Source organism: Petromyzon marinus, chromosome 29 (assembly GCF_048934315.1).
Source record: "Petromyzon marinus isolate PM22_M1 ecotype Great Lakes invasive population chromosome 29, UKy_Petmar_22M1.pri1.0, whole genome shotgun sequence".
Lineage (NCBI taxonomy): Eukaryota > Metazoa > Chordata > Hyperoartia > Petromyzontiformes > Petromyzontidae > Petromyzon > Petromyzon marinus.
Window position 1 is genome coordinate 1,448,351 of NC_133695.1, and position 21,608 is coordinate 1,469,958.

A 21,608-nucleotide genomic window follows, 5' to 3' on the forward strand; every position below is an offset into this window, starting at 1 on the left:
CACCGGCCGGACACTCGCAAGACAACGCCGCTTCAGCCTCGCGCAAAGATAAAGACACCCGCCCCTTATAGCCTTGACAGACTGCTGGGGCAAGTGCGATTAGCGGAGCACCTATGAAGGCCCGCCAAGACCAGCACCGCCTCCTTGACCGCCTTTGTCTCCCCAGTGGCGATGTTTACACACCGGACCGGGTACTCATTTGAGGCTGAGTCGACCTAGGGGAGGCCCAAGACCGGTTCGGATAATTGTCACCGGTGTTGGCCGTGAGCGAGAATCGAACTCGGGTGGTCGGGTGCGTAGCGCAGCGCGAGCCGCTAGCCGCTACCGCTCCCCCACACAAGGGCGGACACGCGGCACATCCCGGGCATGGCAAGCCCCATACCCATCCCCTCTGGTCCACGCCCCTCCTCCTCCACCCCCCACACGCAACCTTCATTCATGCCGCACACCCAACCCCGACACACACCCCCCCAGCACCCAGCACCCACCCCACCCCCCAGCACTCCCTGGCGACTCCTTCACCCACCCAGCTCCCTCCTCCTCCTCCTGCCCCCCTCCCCGTCGCGTCGCCCATCATCGCCGCTCTCCCATTCGCCGGGACGCTCCTCTGTGGGCTATGCAAATGTGCTCGGGCACGCGTCGCTTTATTCCGAAGCCCACCACCACCACCAGCAGCAGCATCATCAGCAGCAGCAGCATCATCATCAGCAGGGTTTTGTGCCGTCGCTTGCCGAGCCGCAACATTATCGTGCTATCGGGTTGCCACGTGTAAAACTCAGCCTCTTCCTTCCCCAGACTCTTTCCATGTTCACGCCTCTGCCCGCAGCCTGTGCGAGGCAGCCTCTTCTCTCGTCACAGCAGACACACTTGGCAGGCAGGCAGGCAGAGGAACACCCCGCAGACAACGAGAGACGCGAACACCGCCAGACCACTGCGTGCAGGACAGGGAAAAGTAACTGTAGACACTGGCACAGAGATATCGATACGTAGCGCAGACAACGAGATAGACGCGTGGGGATACATGAGAGACGGTGGGGGGGGGGAGCGAGAGAGACAAAATACAGAGAGACAGGTGGCGGTGGCTAGGAGGGACGCCGAGAGAGGGAGACGGCGGGACACGCTGAACAGCGCTTCGGGAAGGAGGAGGAAGAGTTTGTTTGTGTTGACTCCAGAGGAGTTTGTTTGTGTTGACTCAAGAGGAGGCGACTTGTCTGGGGGGTACACACGGAACACGCACGGTGGTGGTGGTTGTGGTGGTGTACGCCGACCCTGCAACCCGCACCGAGACGACTCCCGGGCCCACCGACAAACCCAGCAGGCAGCAGCAGCAGGAGCAGCAGGCAGCAGCAGGAGCAGCAGCAGCGCTGTGGTGCCACTGTTGTTGTAGTGGCTGTGTTGTGTCCGCTCGGCCGTCTCCACCACCACCGCCACACACTCCCTTGCTCTCTGCGCGGTTTGTGACATTTCCTCGCCTCCACTAAAGACGACGACCACCAGCCGCTACTGGCGGCTGTGACAGCAGCAACAACAACAACAGCAACAAGAGCAGCAACAACAGCAACAACAGCAGCAGCAACAACATCAGCAGCAACAACATCAGCAGCAACAACAGCAACCACAACAGCAGCAACAGCAGCAGCAACAACAACAGCAGCAGCAACAACAACAGCAGCAACAACATCAGAAACAACATCAGCAACAACAGCAACAACAACAGCAGCAGCAGCATCGTGAGTGGGAGGCTGCTTGCGCGCACTTGTGAGTGTTCACAGAGCCGACTTGCCAGCGACGTCGTGGACATGTCGGGGGACATGTTCCTCGCCAAGAAGGCGGCGGCGAGTTTGCAGTTCCACAACGCGGAGAACGACGCGAGGATCAGCCGCGGCAAGAGCACGGACTGGCAAGGTCTCTACTCCACCATCAGGGAGAGGTTCGTGCCCGCGATGACTCTGCGGTGGCGCGGCGCGCGTGTTGCGGAGTGGATGTGCGATGATTTCAACACGAGTGGTATTATTTAATACATTAATATATATATGCGTCTTATGAGAGGTCTAGGCAGCGTGGATGAAGAGGTCAAACAATACCCCGACTCGAAGGGACACCAGTGAGTCCCGTCTCGTTGAGGTCCTTCTGCCAGCAGCAGCGTGAGCAAGCAATTGCAGGGCTGCGCCTTTACCTGGTCCTCTTAATAATCTCCCAGCCGTCTAATCTTGGTCAGCTAAGCCGTAGGCTCCACCCGGGTCTGCCCCGTCACCTCTTGCCAGCGAGCCTTTGACACTTCACGTGACCTGACAGTGCACCTAGCCTGGCACAAGGGCTGTGGTGACATCGCCGTCACTTCGAGGCTGTTGTGCTGACGGCTTTTGTTTACTGCCGGATCGCAGATCAGATGGCGGACTGCAGTAGCTCGCTCGTTGTATGTTGAGTGAACTCGGTGGGTCGTGCACTCCGCTCTGAACCCGGCGACGTGAGTTCGATAGCCGGCCACGGCTACCACCAACGGCGAGAGAATAATGTCCGAACCAGTCCCGTACTCAGCCCCCCACCCAACCCACCTCTTCATCAACACGCATTGGCCAGTGTGGTGCAGTATGGATAAGTAACCTCCACGACCGACACGGCGTGGGAAGGGCCTTCAGCCAGCAGTGGATTTACAAAGTGGTGTCGCTCTGATGTAAGTCGCGTAAAAACGGGTTCAAACGAAACTAGGTTACACGATGAGCAAGACAGGGACTATGCCTGTAGCTGCAGTATTGTTTTGTACGTGTCAGTGTGACTTCGTGTGAGTAAGTACAGGCAAAATGTTCCCTTTAAAGTTGTATTTTGTACCGTATCGAGCGGTGTCGCAGCGGTGGCGCAGTGGTGAGCGCAGTGCACTTTGAACTCGGTGTTCTAATCCCTGCCACGGCCGGCAGCGGTGGCGAGCTATATCCGAACCGGTCGTGTGCCTCTCCTAGATCGGCTCAGCCGTGAATGAGAACCTGGTGCGGTGTGTAGAACCTCGGCACTGGGGGGACGAAGGCGGCCGGGCGATGTTGCTACAGGTCTCGCCCCACCGTAGGTGCTCGCTGACAGAATCTGCCCCGACAGCAGTCTCGTGAAGCCTACACGGGGGGATCTTTGTCTGTTTTGTTTGTTATTCAGGCGCGCACACAACTCGAGACAATGCCGTCCGCACTTACCTCATCCCACTGACCCCCCACCCCCCATACACGGCGCCTGCTCGCTCCCACTGCCCAACTGCGCTGCTGCTGCTGCTGCGTCTTACTTGCTGACCTGACAATTGTATTTCTTCTGCCACGAGATTGCCTACAAATCAACGCGTGGGACATCGACTCCAAACACTTGGGGCACGTTTTTCCAGAGCCTCCCCACTCCTCCTCCTCACCACCCCCCCCCCCCATCTGTATCCCTTTTTATTTAGACGTGAACGCCACGGTCATGTTCGTGGCTGTTTAACACGTAGGCTTTCGCGACCAATATCGTCAATAACATAGTGTCCTTTCTCCACAAATCTGTCTGTCCGCCTGATGATGCTAGTAGCAAATACTGACGAAACGTCGTGCTCAGATCGTAAATGTTGTGGCTTGGCTCTCCAACACACCGGCGTCCTGTACTAGTGACGAATTGGCACGTTCTGTTCACGTGACAACCCTTACTAGTTGGCTTTGTTCACGTGACAACCCTTACTGGTGGGCTTTGTTCACGTGACAACCCTTACTAGTGGGCTGTGTTCACGTGACAACCCTTACTAGTGGGCTGTGTTCACGTGACAACCCTTACTAGTGGGCTGTGTTCACGTGACAACCCTTACTAGTGGGCTGTGTTCACGTGACAACCCTTACTGGTGGGCTGTGTTCACGTGACAACCCTTACTAGTGTGCTGTGTTCACGTGACAACCCTTACTAGTGGGCTGTGTTCACGTGACAACCCTTACTAGTGGGCTGTGTTCACGTGACAACCCTTACTAGTTGGCTGTGTTCACGTGACAACCCTTACTAGTTGGCTGTGTTCACGTGACAACCCTTACTAGTTGGCTGTGTTCACGTGACAACCCTTACTAGTTGGCTGTGTTCACGTGACAACCCTTACTAGTGGGCTGTGTTCACGTGACAGCCCTTACTAGTTGGCTGTGTTCACGTGACAACCCTTACTAGTTGGCTGTGTTCACGTGACAACCCTTACTAGTTGGCTGTGTTCACGTGACAACCCTTACTAGTGGGCTGTGTTCACGTGACAACCCTTACTAGTTGGCTGTGTTCACGTGACAACCCTTACTAGTGGGCTGTGTTCACGTGACAACCCTTACTAGTGGGCTGTGTTCACGTGACAACCCTTACTAGTTGGCTATGTTCACGTGACAACCCTTACTAGTGGGCTGTGTTCACGTGACAACCCTTACTAGTTGGCTGTGTTCACGTGACAACCCTTACTAGTTGGCTGTGTTCACGTGACAACCCTTACTAGTTGGCTGTGTTCACGTGACTACCCTTACTAGTGGGCTGTGTTCACGTGACAACCCTTACTAGTTGGCTGTGTTCACGTGACAACCCTTACTAGTGGGCTGTGTTCACGTGACAACCCTTACTAGTGGGCTGTGTTCACGTGACAACCCTTACTAGTTGGCTGTGTTCACGTGACAACCCTTACTAGTGGGCTGTGTTCACGTGACAACCCTTACTAGTGGGCTGTGTTCACGTGACTACCCTTACTAGTTGGCTGTGTTCACGTGACAACCCTTACTAGTTGGCTGTGTTCACGTGACAACCCTTACTAGTGGGCTGTGTTCACTCGGTGACCCGAGTTCAATTCCCGCTCACGGCCAACACCAGCGACGATTATCCGAACCGGTCCCGGGGCCTCCCCTAGGTCGGCTCAGCCTCAAATGAGTACCTGGTGCGATGTGTAAAAAAACAATTTCCCCACTGGGGAGACAAAGGCGGCCGGGCGTGGTGCTGACCACCCACCCCCTCGTGTGCCCTGCCGGTCTTCGTAGGCGCTCGCAAACAGCACTTGCCCCAACAGGCTGTCTAGGCTATGCGGGGCATCTTTGGTTGTGCTTGGTGTTGCGAGCGATGCTTCTTCACTCTGGAGTGCAAAACAAAACAAAGTTTAACGCCGCCCTCCGCATATCCATATCGCGCTCTGCTACGACGAAATTATTTCACTTCAAGTGAGAGGCTTTCACCCCCTCCACAGTCGCTTTCGAGAGGGAGGCGTTACCCCATTTGTTGTCGTTCCCAGAACGATTATCAAGTGACGTCATTGGCGGATCGTGATTGCATGGCAGAGTTCATTACAAAAAGACTCAACATTATTCTTCAAGACCACCCTAGTCAGTAGCATGACCCTGCTTTAAAATGTGTTGTGTGTGTGGGAGATACAATAATAACACAGGGGGTGGGTGAGTTGGGGGGGTACAGTCATCGATGTTGAACACACTTGAAATAATGAGAGAGTAAGGAATGAGTAAGGCTACCATGTGGCTCTTTGTCGTGAATTCTGCTCTGGCTCGCTAGCGTCACCGGCGCCATGCGCGTGCTGTACGTGACTGACGACTATGACGCTCATCACTCAGTGGCAATCACTGGTGTTAAATGTTGCACCAACATTGCATTATTTGATTGTAAGGATTTAGAAGGGACGGTGTGTGTGTGTGGTGGGGGGGGGTCTCAGCCTCCTTGAGCCCCCACGGACGAACTCTGCAGGGCTGTAACTCCACCAACATTAGCTTCCAACTTGATGGCATTTATTTAAATGCGAAAATGTGCGGTCCAGTCTGTTGCTGCGTTGCATTTGCCGGACTGTCAAATCGCCCTGCACAGTCGCATCAGATCTCAGACGCTGAAGCGGGGTTTAAGCTCAGCAGGATTATGTTCGCGCTGATCGCCCTGCTTGGCTGCCCATCGTAAGTAAACCAAGTCGTTCTAGGCTGTTGAGAGCGGCAGAAGGCAGTGTAGCAAAATCCACCGTTGTACAGCACTCTTATCCTGCATTTATGCACCTGCCTTCACCAACCTGCATGCACGATCCTGAAACTGCCGCGATGCCCACAGGGTGCACCTCATCCAGCAGTGGATCGACATTAGGGCGGCCCTGTATATGTACACGTGCCAACAGATCACCCGGACTGCGCCCAATCGCGTCGGATCTCCTGCAGCCATGCGGGGCTGAGCCAGCTGCAGGCTCGGGCCGCTACGTGGCCAGAAGGTGGTGGTACAACGGTGGATTATTGAATCTGTGCGGAGTTTCGAGCGTTTACCCCCCCCCCCTCCCCGACCCCCCTTGTGTATCCGATGGCCTTACACACGAAGCCAAAAACTCGTTAAAGTCATTAATTGCCCGAGTATCGTAACGCGTGATCCAGGTGGAACTTGAGTCTCGTGACTCGATGAAAGGCTGTCCTTGGAAAACAAAAATACCCATCATCAATATTATTAGTACGACTTCTGCAGGTTAAGCCATGACACCAGCACGTTGCCCCCAACTCCTCTTCACAATATCGCAGCACCCATGGTGTGTCTTCCCTCTGTGCTGCTCAAAGCAAACAGGGGGGGTATGCGGCACGCGTTATTGAATTCAAGGGGCGTTTGTCTGAGAAATATAAAAAGGCTTCACCTCCACCGAGCAGTACGGGCTGCAGGAGCTGACGTCCAAATTAAGTGCCTGGAATTGTTAGCACAAGTTCACGGCTGGCTGGGTGACACGCGAAAGCTTCTTCACACACGCCTCGTGCGTTTTGCACGAAACGGCAGGGCTCACGAGCGAGGGTTCACGTGCGAGGGTTCACGAGCGAGGGTTCACGAGCGAGGGTTCACGAGCGAGGGTTCACGTGCGAGGGTTCACGAGCGAGGGTTCGCGTGCGAGGGTTCGCGTGCGAGGGTTCACGTGCGAGGGTTCACGTGCGAGGGTTCACGTGCGAGGGTTCACGTGCGAGGGTTCACGTGCGAGGGTTCACGTGCGAGGGTTCACGTGCGAGGGTTCACGAGCGAGGGTTCACGTGCGAGGGTTCACGTGCGAGGGTTCACGAGCGAGGGTTCACGTGCGAGGGTTCGCGTGTGAGGGTTCACGTGCGAGGGTTCACGTGCGAGGGTTCACGTGCGAGGGTCCCCCAACGGAGTGTCGCCGCGTACCTGCCGATGCCCTCCTCGCAAGTGATTTATATTTGCGCGCACGTGTGCATGCACGTACAGTGTGTACGTTGAACTTCTTCCGCACCGTACGCAGCCGACCGTCCTAATCGGACTTGCGAGGGAAGGATAACAAACGAACGTGACATCCCCATCGTCATCCACGATGAATGCCTTGTCAAGAGGCGATGTGCGCATGAGCACAATGGCGCACCGGCGTCGGGCGATTTCGGACGCGCGCCCTCGTTGGAACGAACGACGTGGAACTCCGATCGTTGGTTGGTCACGTGCGGGGCGACAGACGTTCGACATACGCGCGTGCATTGTAACTCAGTTTTAAAGTTCAGGCCAACAACTGTGCGCTAATGACATCGACATTAAGGCGGTGCAAGTGTGCGTGTTTGCCGAGATGATTACTGATTCCTAAAACAGTTGTGTCCTGCCGTGGAGTCATAGTCAGCACATTGGACCTGCAACCCAGAGGCTCGCCCGTTCGATTTGACCTCCCCACGTGGCAGCTGAAGCAACTGGCACGTTCTTAAATCGCTCCCCCCCCCCAGCTCTTTCCACCTATCAGTACTGCATCACACCATAGTCGAATGGAGGATGGTTGTGGTGGGGTAAAGTGTGGGTACTCCCACCTCTTCCAAGACGCCTGGCCAGCGTGGAAGAGTAGGCCAAATACCCTCGAGAGGGCTTCTCTAGAACTTCCTCCAGTGGAGGTCCTTTTATCAGCAGTCCCGTGAGCAAGAAATTTCAGGGCTGCACCTTTACCGTTTTACTAAACGGTGTTTATCTTCCAAATTGGCTCGGCAGACTGGTGTGTTTGGTTTAGCAGTGAGCTACCATTGTATTTGGGCATTGTTGTAAGTAGACATGGCTGTTTAAAGTTTATATTCCAGATATTATTAAAACCACTGTGGTCTGAATGAGGTATACTCCGATATAACTCTGCATGAAATATTATCACACGATAAAGCATTTCAATGGTGCGTGCACGATCGTCGTACAAGAATGCCGGAGTGTATTTGGTTTAATAAGTAAAGCAGCAAATACTTTCACTTATTACTTCAGCTTTCAACAGAGTGATGTTGAAATCCATGCGGTTGGTTTTCTGTTGAATTACTCACAGGACCTAATGTACAAATAGTAAAATGTTTATTTTTAGTCATGGTGAGGATGTGGCAATGACGGCAAGAGGGCATCGAACAAAGGCGGTTACTGCATAACGCACTTTCAGATCCACTTTTACGTCCTTCTGGAACGCTCTTCCTTCCGATATTCGGAAGCCACTAGAGCTATGCACTTTGAAATCTAGATTGAAAACTTATTGCTTTATAACTCCTTTTCGTGGTGACTTTTGTCGTCCTCCCTCCGCACCTCCCATTAGTGAGGTTGGCTACGTACGGGGCGAAAGAAGTTCAACATGCATGCATACATCGCAAAGGTAGCATGTGATTTGGCCGGATTGTCGAGGTGTGAGTTGCCCATAACGATTTTGTGTTTGCTCTGCGTCTCAACACAAAGTATGACCACGATCACATGACCGGGAACGTGCCCAATATCGTCAGATCCTGGGGGAAATAAGCAAGGTTGAGATACAATAAGGGGTTGACCATTAACAGTGCTTGGATGGGCAACCGTGCATAACAGGTGTTATAGGATGTGGAAGGCGATGTTAAAAGCAGCGGGGGACGCCGCAGAAATAATCCACGCACCTCTCACTTTCAACCCGCACTACCAGCGTGGGGGAATGGATTGACGAAGGGCAATGCATCTACGTTGAATTTCCTGAGATGTGAAGGAGGGTCCTACTTCCAATAAGCTATAGCTCCTCCATAACTCATTGCGGTCAATTTATTTCAGTTGTATTACACCTCCTCCTCCTCCTCTTCTGCGTCCCACTACACTTTCAGTGGCGGCTCTTTGTCTCGACGGCGTACGGCCGGGTCTTGTGATGACGGGGAAGCTATCCAAGGGTAACGAGCCATAGCTCTTGGCCCACGTGAAGCATGCAGTGGCCGTAGCTACTGCTCGTCTGGCCACAGTTCAGAATATTGATTTCAACGGGAAAAATCCGATGAGCTATAAAGCTCTTTTTCGTAGATGTCCAGTCAGGGCGAGTAAGAACGATACAACAACAAACAGTACAACATGTAACATGATAGGAGTGCCAAGTACAAGAAAGGTAACACAAATCACCCAAACACGTACAAATACAACACTAAACCATCCCCATCCTACCAGGCAAAGCCCACTGAGGTATGAACTTATTGTTCACACGCGATCTGGCCACAAATGATAGCTCAACGAAGTGGCCCATCATTTGGACATTTATAGCACCAACATAATCTCAATGCAGTGGTGGCAGTAGTGGCAATCGTGGATTTACTAACATTATGAATTTGCTAAAAATACAGTGGTGCAGATGTCGTGTGACCACCCCCCCCCCCCTCCATTAAATTCTCTAAAACTTCATATTTTTGTAAACCAGTGGGTGGGAAAACAGAAATTAATAAGCAAAAGAGAAAAAATGCTTGGGGGGGGGTCAATTAATCGGGGGTCGCAAAAGACATGGACCACCACCACCACCCTGTATTCTAATTAATTATTTAATTTCTTATCCGATCTTTGACCATAAGAAAGAGAAGCGCTTGCTATCTCTCTTTTGTGAGGCAATGGAGGAGACATTGCCAATGTAATTGGGCCTCCTCAGCTTGGTCATCAATCTATCCTCTTTCAGAGATAAAGGAGGTAGTTTGTGTGTGCGTGTGGCCTCCTATTCCACTCGAGCTGCGGCGCAGCCGATCGCTGCAGTGAGCACCTGGGGTAGGGGATGTATCCGGCACATTGTGAGACAATTTTGGTAGCGGTAGTGTAGCGGTTAGCGCTACGCTACGAACCCGGCGATCCGAGTTAGATTCCCGCTCGCGGCCAAAACCGGTGACGATTACAGAACCGGTCGTGGGCCTCCCCTAGGTCGACTCGGCCTCATATGAGTACCTAGTACGATGTGTAAACATCGCCACTGGGGAGACAAAGGCGGCTGAGCGTGGTGCAGACCACCCACCCCCTCGTGTGCCGTGCCGGCCTTCATAGGTGCTCGCTAACAGCACTTGTCCCAACATTCTGTTACGGCTATACGGGGGACCTTTGTATTCCACTCGTGGTCGTGTGCAGCAGATCGCTACAGCGAGCACCTGAGGCGGGGGGGGATGTCTCCGGCACATTGTGCCCGGGTTCTCATTGTCACATAGCTCTCAGTTCAAGTTCCACTTCTGTCCGTGGTGCCAAGTCAATTTCAAATAAAACACTTATGAAACACAGCAACTAATGCATTATTATACTCGACTGATTTTTGAAAACGGTATACCCACGACATGATGCACTATGAGTGTCGCATCTACTGAGTCGCTGACATCTCACTTTGAATTGTGGCAGATTGGCCAAACAATTTGTGTGGCAGAGACGTGCATCCAGAATATATATGTGTGTGTTGGTTCGATATCGCAATACCGGCGCGTTTAATCCGGTTCAAAGTTCGTTCCACCCAGTTCGTCTTGACGTGCGTTAATCTCTGATCATCTGTGCGGAGGCTGACCTTTGTATTGCATTTGACATTTTCGGCCTGCAGTCCATTGGCTGCGGGTGATGGACGCAAAGAGCGGTCGGTGATGTGAAAACACTCTCAATGCCTGCTGCAGGTTATTGAATTTAAGCCTACGATTGTTTTTTAAGCGGCTCACAAATGCATTTTTGTCCACTAATATCGGTGCAAATTTTAATTCCACCCCACCCGCCAAAAAATACAATTTCGTAAGTACAACAGTCGTTCTTTTTCTTCCTACACATGCAAGTAGAACTGCAATAATGTTCCACTTTGCATTTGTTAGCCACATGCTGCAATTAAACCTCCCTCCCCCTCGCCAGACCCGTTTGTGAGTCGAACAATGACACAATCGAGGGACAGCTTTAAGAGTAGAATTTCAAGCCTGTTTTGTCCTGACACAATGCTCAGGAAAGGTCATTGTGTAAACATTCCAACCATTGTCCTTGGTCGAAACTTGATGTAACCTGCGCTCCCCTGAACAGCACATTGTGGCACAGGCAAGACAATGCAACTCGGGGAGTATTGCGGGCTGCCATAAGCAAGGGAGCCGCGCAATTTTTGTCACATTCAAGACTCGGTGTGGTCCAGATTGTTGGGCCCTCCGAACGTCAGGGACTGAAATTGGTTTGAGTCTCTGCTCACCTGGCAAAAACAACAGTGCTGAAATTACGGAAGATGTAGCAACTCCCATGTGCAGAGTATCAACTCGTGCTGATGAACGACCGGAGCCTGGAACAGATTGCATTGCCCAACAGGCATGCATCTGCCAACGTCGCCTTGCAACGCACACCTGCCCACACCAGAGTTTCACAATTGGACAAGGTGACCTAATAATCGCCTGCGTCGTCAACATCTCCACCGCAGAAACGCAGCTCACGAATCGGTGAACGCTGGCGTGTTGTTATGGCACGGCAAATATGTCGGCCACATTCATAAGCTGCTTTGGATTTTTTTTACATTGCACACAAGTCAAGAAAAATTCTTATTAAGCACCGCCTTAAGCCGATTTGATGGGTGGAAATACGGAAAGATGCGAGTGAGATGTCATGTCGGCGTAATTCCGTGCTGATTGCAGAGCACCATTAGATTGTAGGAATTGTTTTAAAATTAATTGCACTTTATGTTAGCGGCGATTATACAGACTTTTAATGATTGAAGTGTATGCTTAATGTACATATGTGCTCAAAGCATTTTGACAGTCTTCCATATTTTTTATGGAAACTCACTAAATCTACCATAATGTGCATACTTGTATGCACACACACAGATTGTAATACAGTATGAGCTGTTCCCTGTATAATTATACATGCAACTCAATGTATTCGTCGATAACACTGCCTTGAAAATAAAAAGGGTAACACAGTCTGTCGTAGGCAACGTTACAGGCGATGGGCTCTTCTTCTTCACAAGAGCCATTAACCGAAATGCCACCTATTAAGTAATTTTGTTATTTTAAAGGCCACAGTGTTATTGACGATTTTATTGAGCTTAAAATGCTTTTATGTGTGCATGTGCACCACTGCCAATGCAGTGCCACCCTACAAATATCAGTGCTATAATCACGCGTTGAAAAGAGCAATGTGGTATTATAGAATACAAAAGATATTGCCAACTTGTGAATAGTAAACTTTACTTTACATATTATATTAATGGGGTCGCTTTTGCATGATAAAATCATATGGCATGTTTTACATTCTGTTGGGTGGCAAACTGGCACAGATATCAGCTTTTTTTAATTTACAGATTTGTTTTAATAATTAAACAAACAAAAAATTTTCAGACAAAGTCTGCCCTCAGCATTTGGGAGAAAGTGGCCATCTATAACGGGGCAGTAAGCAGTTCGACTAAAGTGAAACTATTTCATCTGATAAGAGTGAAGCTGAGTGCTGGCGTATTTTTAAATATATATTGCCCTGTGCTGCGCGTAGTTTTACCCAAATGGCCCCAAGAATAGCGGTGAAGGTGAGGTCATTTTTGAGTCGCGGGAGAACGCAGCACCTGATTTGGTGTCCTCGCGTACATTTTACACCTGTGACGGGTGGCTCAAGTCCAGAGGTTGTAAAAGTGAAATGCGGGCGTATCTCACTGAACGAGCGGTGATAATGTTAATCGAAAATAGCTCGTTCAGCGAAAATTCGTTACACAATCATCGTTTTCTCATTGACTCCCATGTTCAAAGCCGAGGTTTCAGCCCCCCAAAAATGTGCCACACTTTTTTAACATGAGAAAAATACAAACTATAATTGTTTAAATAAAGTAATATAACATTATCGGTAATACCACCAAAGTGCTTCCAGGTGCCTGTCCTCATCGTCTACAATTAATTAGCGCCCCCACCCACCCAACATCCCCTCTCCCACCCACCATCCCCTCTCCTACCCACCCACCATCCCCTCTCCCACCCACCCACCCCTCTCCCACCCACCCACCAACGGAAGGAATTGCGATCGACCGGTCTCCTCGCTCGTTACGTGAACATTTGCTCGTTACGTGAACAAGTGGGTCTAATTTCAAACAGCTCGTTCTAGCGAATTCTCATAGAAAGAGACGCGCCCGTATTTTAGATTGCCGTTGTGTTCTTTATTTATGCAGTCAGTTTGCGTGTAGCCTTTCATTTCTTTATTTATGCAGTCAGTCTGCGTGTAGCCTTTCATTTATTGCCCCGCTTTGGCTCTGTATTTACCGATAACGATTCACTGAGCCGAGTCACAACCCAGGAGTAGGGGAGGGCCCCTCTCCACAGGCCGGCCATGCATCATCGTGGCTGGTTCCTGGGTTCACGTCGGGAAGTGAGACAGAGAGAGAGAGAGAGAGGTGGGCGGATGGACAGAGTGGCTTCGAAGCCCATTGTGTTTTATAGGCACGTTTCAGATTTTATAATGATAATGTTTTAAAATGGTTATGGATGCAAGTCGCAAAACTGTCGGTTATCTCCCAAAAGCAAAGTCTGGCCATATATGCTCAAATGAAAGGGTGCGGGAGGGGGATATTCTACTGTTGAAATTATTTAGAAAAATATTTTGCGTATACAAATAGAGAGCAGAGGTCATCTTTATAGTGGGGTTCCTGTACATTTGAGGGTGCATGTCAGTATACGAATGTGATGAAGGGTTACACTAATGACTTGATAATATCTGCCGTGTAGATTTCAGTACATATATCACACTTGGATGCATTTGTCAAGTTGATATTTGCAAATAAACATGCACCTATCAAGCTATCATATATATCAACACAGGAAACCGAGTATTCCGTATGAAGCAATACACAGTACAGGTGTTTGTAATGCGATAAGGTAGGGTTTTTTTGGATGTAAGGCTCACGTATTTAGTAGTAGACCAATTTGCATTACTTGCAGTGCTTTCTGTGCCACTTTACCAATAACTGTGGAAATTTTAAATCATAATGCATTGAAAATAGACATGGGCTAAGCAAAATTGGCGCTTATTGTCGTCAGCCTAAACCGTATGGCAATGCGAGAGCACGTTTTGTATTGCTTTCAGTTGTCTTGAGAGTGAGAACAGAAATGAGCACCCTGGAATAGACTCGTAGATTCAGCGTACACAGTGGCACACATTTTATATATTACACAAAAATCGCATTTAAATTAGTTTCACCCTTCTGGTTTCCGTCCTTACTAATTCGCAAACAAGAATATGATTGCTGCATGTTTGGGCATATGCTGCGTGTTTGTGGAATTAAAGATGAGCCGCGCTGGACAAATGTTTGCATAGTAAGTCGGGCTGCAGTATGCCAATGTTCTCCCCCCCCTCCCCGTCGCTGCAGGAACGCGGTGATGTTCAACAGCGAGATGATGGCCGACGTGCACTTTGTGGTGGGGCCGCCCGGAGCCACCAAGCGCATCCCCGCACACAAGGTGGGCGCGACGGGGGGCGCCGGGGGGCGCCGGGGGGCGCCGGGACTGGGACGACAGTTACGGCGGCCGCCTTGAACCCTTTACCCCGTTACGGTGACGTGCGAGCGAGCGTGTGTGCGAGCGTGCGAGCGTGCGTGCGAGCGTGCGTCATCGTATTTCTTCCCTTGCGATTCCGTTCCGATGACGTACGAGTTCGCCAGGGTTCTTCACTCATTTTCAGAGCCGGGGGGGTGGGACGTTGACGATGACGACGACGATGACGACGACGATGACGACGACGATGACGACGACGACGTTGACGACGACGTTGACGACGACGATGACGACGACGATGACGACGACGACGATGACGACGACGACGATGACGACGACGATGATGACGATGATGATGAGGGGGGTGTTTTCACTTTTGTGTATTGTTGGGGGCCCCACTAAAGGCCGCCAGGGGGCTGGCAGTGGCCCACGGGCCTTGCAGTAAAGAACTGTTACGTCATCGGAACGGAATCGGAAGTACAAGGCCATGCGGGAGGGGGGCGAGTGGCAAAGTATGGCGCCAGCTATCACATAGTGGGGTAGGGTCGCTACGGTTCTCTGCGTGGTGAGCACAATGTCTTTAAAAACAGCGGCGCTACCCCTCTCTAAATAAAACTAATGCTGAACCGCTTGCGAGTTCCGAGATTCGGCGGTGAGCGGGACACTCCACCCTGCAACTTGCAGACGTCTTCGGAACGGGAAAGGCTTAAAATTGACAACGGCCGTGAATGAAGCATGGCCTTCGCGATGAACGATTCATCTCGCGCGTCGACCGTGGCATGCGACGTGATGACCCTGCTGCAATTAGCATTGAGGCGTTGGTGCACATCTACAGGTTTACAGCCTTGAGTGTCGGTGCTGGGAATTCCACATTACTATGGCGGGGGCGAGTCTACCCATAGGATAGCCACTGGTTGACTTTCTCCGCAAATTGGTGGCCGTGGCGTTGATTGATGTCTGAAATGGGATGTGTTTCGTGCGACTGCGGTTGCCACCTCGGAAGGTATACAACACTCGGACCTGTCACTGAAAGACGAATTCTTTTATTTTTTTTTACAATCGCAGAAGAGTGCAGAATGACGTGTTGCTGAAACGTGTTTCGGGACGACTTACTGTTTCAGGAAGACTTACTGTTCACAGCATGACAGCGATCTCAAAAAGCAAAACCGTCCTCAGAAAAACGGGACAGGTGGCAACTATACATGCAACACATGTTCTGTCACTAAGCAAAGGAGAGGGGACCGGGTTTGGTTTCTGGACCTGGGAGCCACCGCAAGATGAATTCACGCCAGCAGCACCAACGTCCGTGAGGATGTGTCGACAAATGTGATCCTCCCTCACACACTGCACAGGCGTACAGTTACAGCCCTTTTGCTCTTCCACTGCTGGATGAGAGCTTCCTCACGCCGTGCTGCTCTTGGGGCGCATTTGACCATACTTCACCTCGCTGCTCAGTGCGGGTTGGAGACTGCGGGAGCATAGATGTGGGAGCGGAGCACAATACAACAATGGTTGCTTGCTGCACTCCCCTCTGCTGGCGACGTAGCCCCATAGCAGCCTCTGCAACTGTCCAAGTCCTATCCAGGCTCCAAAGCCTGCTTAGCTTTTGAGATCTGACGAGAAACCCGTGAGATTTGATCAAAGGGCAGGTTTTACAAGTAGCCTGTCCAACCGTCTAAGAGTTGACGTGAATAACGACACGTCACATTCGGTAAGCGCCGGAACTGTTGCCGCCTCTTAACAGCTGCACCGTCTCACGGTGGAAGTTGGGGGTGGCCTGCTGATGAGCGAATGGTTGCTGGGGCTTCTTGGGTAGATTGCAGAGAGGCTCCGTGAAGTTCGTGGGCCCACACCACCACGGATAATCGTAATTCTACCATACTACTGTGTGTGTGTGTAAATAGAACGAGACGTGGCACAATGACCCTTCTTCAGAGCTCATAAATGATGTGCTTTGAAGAAAGGGTCATTGCCCGATACGTTGTCTATTATTTATTTTACTTTTAAAAGCCACGGCGCTGTTAACGAATGCGTTTAGGTTTTTTTTTTGTTAATTCTGCTTGTGCACCGCACCACTGGCAACGCAGCATCGCCAAACATTTTGTTGAATTGCCGTATACTTCCATTGAATCGATGCGACTCCCGGCCACTGCCTCAGTTTTGAGCTATAAAGGGCGGTCACTTTGTGTGTGTTTTTTTTCCCAAGGTTTTGTCGTTGAAGGGAGAGAGAGAAAAAACACGGGAGTGAAAAATTGCACGATTTTTTTTGTCAAAATGTTTTTGTGGGTGTCTCTCTTACCCATTGTCTGAGCCACGGCACCCACAGTGGCAGCTCCCCTGCCCTTTGACCTCATCTTCCACCCCGCCCGTGCTGCCGCGTGTGCGGTCCGTGGGGAGCCGTAGTGCAATCCTTAGCACAATGCGCTCCGAACCCGGCGACCCGAGTTCTATTCCAGCTCATGGCCAGCCCCAGTGACGATTATCTGTATCGGTCCTTGGCCTCCTCTAGGTCGACTCTGCCTCAAATGAGTACCTGGTGTAGCGGTGTGTCGTAAACTTCGGCACTGGGGAGACAAAGGCGGCCGTGCGTGGTGCCGGCCACCCACCCCCTCGTGTGCCGCGCCGGTCCTCGTGGGTGCCGCTCCCCGCTAGCGGCGCTTGTCTTTGTCTTCACAGTACGTGCTGGCGGTGGGCAGCTCGGTGTTCTACGCCATGTTCTACGGCGGCCTCGCCGAGACCGGCCACGAGGTTCACATCCCCGACGTGGAGCCGACGGCGTTCCTCGTGCTGCTCCGGTAACGGAGAGCCGCGGCATCGTCCGGACTCCCCGTCGGCCCAGCCGCGCGCCGCCCCTTTTGTCTATGCGCTGCCGGAACAACGCCTCCCCATGCTGTGCTGTAGCGGCACGTGTTAGTTTTAGAATATTTGAACTTGCGTCACGACGCTGGGCAGCGCGGGCTCGTGAAGTGGCGGGGGTGGGGGGGTGGGGGGGGCATTGAGGACCGGTTTATATGCCGCTCGGGTCGCCACGTTGACAGCGCAACGTGCTAACCACTGCGCCACCGTCCCACCTCCCGCATGAAGTAGACAAATGTTTAGAAGCCCGAGCACCCAGTTGCACACTTTCTATCCGTGTGGGTTCGCCCACCTCTCCCAAGACGTCTTGGCTACGTGGGAGGCGAGACTGTATTAGCTTCTTGGAGGAGCTATCCGGGGCTCCCTGTAGCGGGGAGGCCCTTGTCCACCACCAGGAGCAGCGTCGTGCAGACTACAGCAGCAGGGCTGCACACGTCACACTCGTATCGTAGATGCTGTGGGTTTACTCTCCAACATACCCGGTGGGCTGAAGTAATAACTAACTGGCACGTCTTATTTACGTCACAAACCTTACTAACTGGCCGTGTCGGGCGGTGGTGGTGACACGCATTGATATTGAATCGATGGAACCACCCAAAGAAACCTTCATGACGAGCAGGGCCCGCACCTTTACCCCTTTCCCTCTCCCGCGTGCCCACCCCCAGGTACCTCTACTGCGACGAGATGGAGCTGGACGCCGACACGGCGCTGGCCACGCTGTACGCCGCCAAGAAGTACCTGGTGCCGGACCTCGCGCGGGCGTGCGTGGCCTTCCTGGAGACGGAGCTGAGCGCCGCCAACGCGTGCACGCTGCTGTCGCAGGGCCGCCTCTTCGGCGAGCCGGAGCTGACGCAGCACTGCTGGGAGGTGGTGGACGCGCAGGCCGAGCTGGCGCTGCGCTCCGAGGCGTTCCGCGAGCTCGACGAGGCCACGCTGGCCAGCGTCGTGGCTCGCGACACCCTCAACGCGGCCGAGGCCACCGTCTTCGAGGCCGCCCTCGGCTGGGCCGAGGCCGAGTGCGCCCGCCGGGGCCTGGCTCCCACGCCCGCCGGGCGGCGCCGCGCGCTGGGCGAGACCCTGCACCTGCTGCGGGTGCCCGCGATGGGCGTGGAGGAGTTCGCCGACGTGGTGGCCCAGTCGGGGCTGCTCACGCCCACCGAGGTGAACGCCGTCTTCCTCTGGCACACGGCGCGCTTCAAGCCCTCGCTGCCCTTCCCCACGGAGGGCCGGGCGGGGCTGCCGCCGCGCCGCTGCCACCGCTTCCAGAGCTGCGCCTACCGCGGCAACCAGTGGCGCTACCGGGGCCGCTGCGACTCGATCCAGTTCGCCGTCGACCAGCGCGTCTTCCTGTCGGGCCTCGGGCTCTACGGCTCGAGCGGCAAGCGCGCCGACTACGGCGTCGGCCTGGAGCTCAAGCGGCAGGGCGGCGGGCTGCTGGCGCAGCGGCAGGCCGCCTTCTGCTCCGACGGCTCGTCGTCCACCTTCCCCGTCTGGTTCGAGCACCCCGTGCGGATCGAGCCCGACGCGTTCTACACGGTGAGCGTCGTGCTGGAGGGGAGCGAACTGAGCTACTTCGGGCAGGAGGGCCTCACGGAGGTGACGTGCGGGAACGTCACCTTCCAGTTCCAGTGCTCGTCGGACAGCACGAACGGCACAGGCGTGCAGGGCGGACAGATCCCCGAGCTCATCTTCTACTGCTGAGGCGGACCGGGGCGTCGAGCGGAGGTCGTCAAGCGTCTCCGACGTCGGGAGTCGACGCTTTTTGTACTTCCCCCCGGATCCGAGGCGACGTTAGTCACACGGCTGTAATGGTGTACGGGAATGTAGAAGTGAGCCAAATGTCCTCGAATGATGATGATGATGATGATAATCTCGTGGAGTGAAAAACTACCGTGCTCAAAACGTGTGTTGAAAGTTATAATAGGCGTGTCGAGAGAAGATTGAATGGTTTCATGAAAGATTATGGAGATGAAGAAACTAGATCATTCCTGTGCGTAAATCACTGCGTAAACAGCGCGCGATGATAGACTTAGCAATTTACACTGGCCTCGTGCACGTGTCTGTGCCTCTGGAGATGTCACGCCATCGTTACTGGAAGAGAATCCTTATTTCAGCTGAAAAATAAATAAAATGCCCTGTTGGGCGAAGTAAACACAATTATACATATATATATTGTCTTGTGCTTACTGAGCACATCGGATTAGCATTTCAATCCTTGCAGTGGGTGCCGGGAACGCGGAAATATCACGGCGCAGCACTCCTGCGACCAGAGGAGATTGTCGGAATCGCTGCTTTGCCTGTTACCAATTGTGGCGAATGCATAAGTCCACTTTCACGAACGCGTTTAAATGCTCTCATTTATGTTTGCATCATAATGGCATTCATGAACTGCGTAGGATAAGGTAATTAAAAATGTATAATTCTCTAAGTTTGCATTTTTTTTTGCTTTCTTAGCAGTCTGCAGTATACATTTCTAATTATCCCATTAGTGCATTGATCACAACTTTGTATTAATTGGTAAAGTCATCATTACATTTGATTCGGTGTATTGGCAAAAATATTCTGATTTGGTTCCTCCTGAAAATAATTTCAATGAAGGTACTGTTACATTTGTATTTAAAGCTTTCGTCACTGCAGGGATTCATATAAAGTCACGAAGAAGGGAAACAATAAAATAATAAAAATATAAAACAATATTTTTTTAAAAAATAAAAAATATTAAACAATATTTTTTATTTATTTTATTGTTTCCCTTCTACGTGACTTTACCGAAAGAACCAATAATATGAAGGTACTGTTGTTATATCAATGCAGTTAATATATTAATAAACTCTTGATGACATTTGCTACAAACCACATTTTCATCTCTGTGCTTCATAGTCAAACTGTACAATCTATAAGCTCCCATGGACAAATCTAGAACGAGAACATTTGATTTTCTCTTTTCTCTCCGTGTTTCCCCTTGTAGGATCACGCGTGATTGTGATTTGAATCGTTTTTTGTTCAGCCTCAGAAGTTGCTTGTGTCCCGAGTGATGCTTAGAATTCATGGCTGGGCATTGTCTCGGCCGTGCATCTTTGGTCCGACGTGCTTTGTGTACGAGTCTAAAACATTTCATTTCGCTATGCAAAAACAAAATCCAATTAATCCAGACACACGCCTGCTAAGTAGGAATGCCACTAGAACATAACGTGTACCGCCTTTACACCTGCTGTTGTCTGTTCATCACTGTATCTTGTTAGTGTGCTCGCTTACACGTGCATACGCTTATATGTTTATATAACATCTTTGTAATACTGTGTAAACCTGTACAGACTTAGAGCACCTTAGCGAATTTGCGCAATGATTTGGTTGTATTTATTGTAATATTTTTGTATTAATATATGGAGCTTCATTTGCGTATGTTAGGTTGGGAATGCTGGTTGTCGTATTTGTATTTTAAAAGCTGAAAAAAATAAAAGATAGACTATGTCCGAATGTAACGATTTTTTTTTTACCGAGCATTGCGCGCTAATTGTTTTTTGCCGCACCGAACCCAATCGTGTTCCATTTCTTCAATGGATGTTTGCGGCGCCTTTTTTTTTTTAAATGACCATTGCATTAAATATTTCCTATTCGTAGGGGATGCCGTTTGGTTTGTGCAACGCAGCTTAATGGGCACGGTCATTCGCATCACTTACGGAGAAAATTAAACAAGTGGCAGGAATTACAGGGAAAGCCATCAAGGGTAACATTTGCATCTCAATTACCGTGAGGTCTAAAAAAAAAAAACACATTCGCTATGCGCCAAGCTCCATGCCAGCTGCCCGGTGCTGATCTATATTCACTCGTGGGGCGTTTTTCCCCCCACACGTTATCCGCAATAACAACGAGCACCCCAGAGATATCGTTGGAAGGGAACACACAAAGAGTTTCTTTTCCAGAATGTGCTGCTTGTGCACCGGATACTAAGTGGCCGCATTTGGAGTGCGTTTCACCGTGCTCAAGATGCTACGTGATGTATATTGACAGGGCAGGAATTAATTTTTATCGTCTTATTGTTTTACTGGTCAGATTTACCAGCAGCTTGGAAGGTTTTAAATTCAAATCCTGGTTGGGGAG

At 51.4% G+C, this 21,608-nt stretch overlaps 1 protein-coding gene across 2 annotated transcripts; it reads left to right on the top strand.

Moving 5' to 3' along the window:
* Positions 1 to 546: 546 nt before the first annotated feature.
* Positions 547 to 20,978, top strand: LOC116947376 (BTB/POZ domain-containing protein 6-A-like). Of its 2 annotated transcripts, XM_032963033.2 has the most exons (5): positions 547 to 1,930; positions 8,522 to 8,578; positions 14,528 to 14,618; positions 17,328 to 17,446; positions 18,173 to 20,978. In XM_032963033.2, exons 1-5 carry the CDS (start codon positions 1,800 to 1,802, stop codon positions 19,206 to 19,208), a joined length of 1,434 nt encoding a protein of 477 aa, XP_032818924.2. In that variant the 5' UTR covers positions 547 to 1,799; the 3' UTR covers positions 19,209 to 20,978. The 2 variants fall into 2 exon arrangements, with proteins under 2 accessions (XP_032818924.2, XP_032818923.2); XM_032963032.2 differs by lacking the exon at positions 8,522 to 8,578 and having other exon boundaries at positions 549 to 1,930.
* The last annotated feature ends 630 nt before the right edge of the window (positions 20,979 to 21,608 follow it).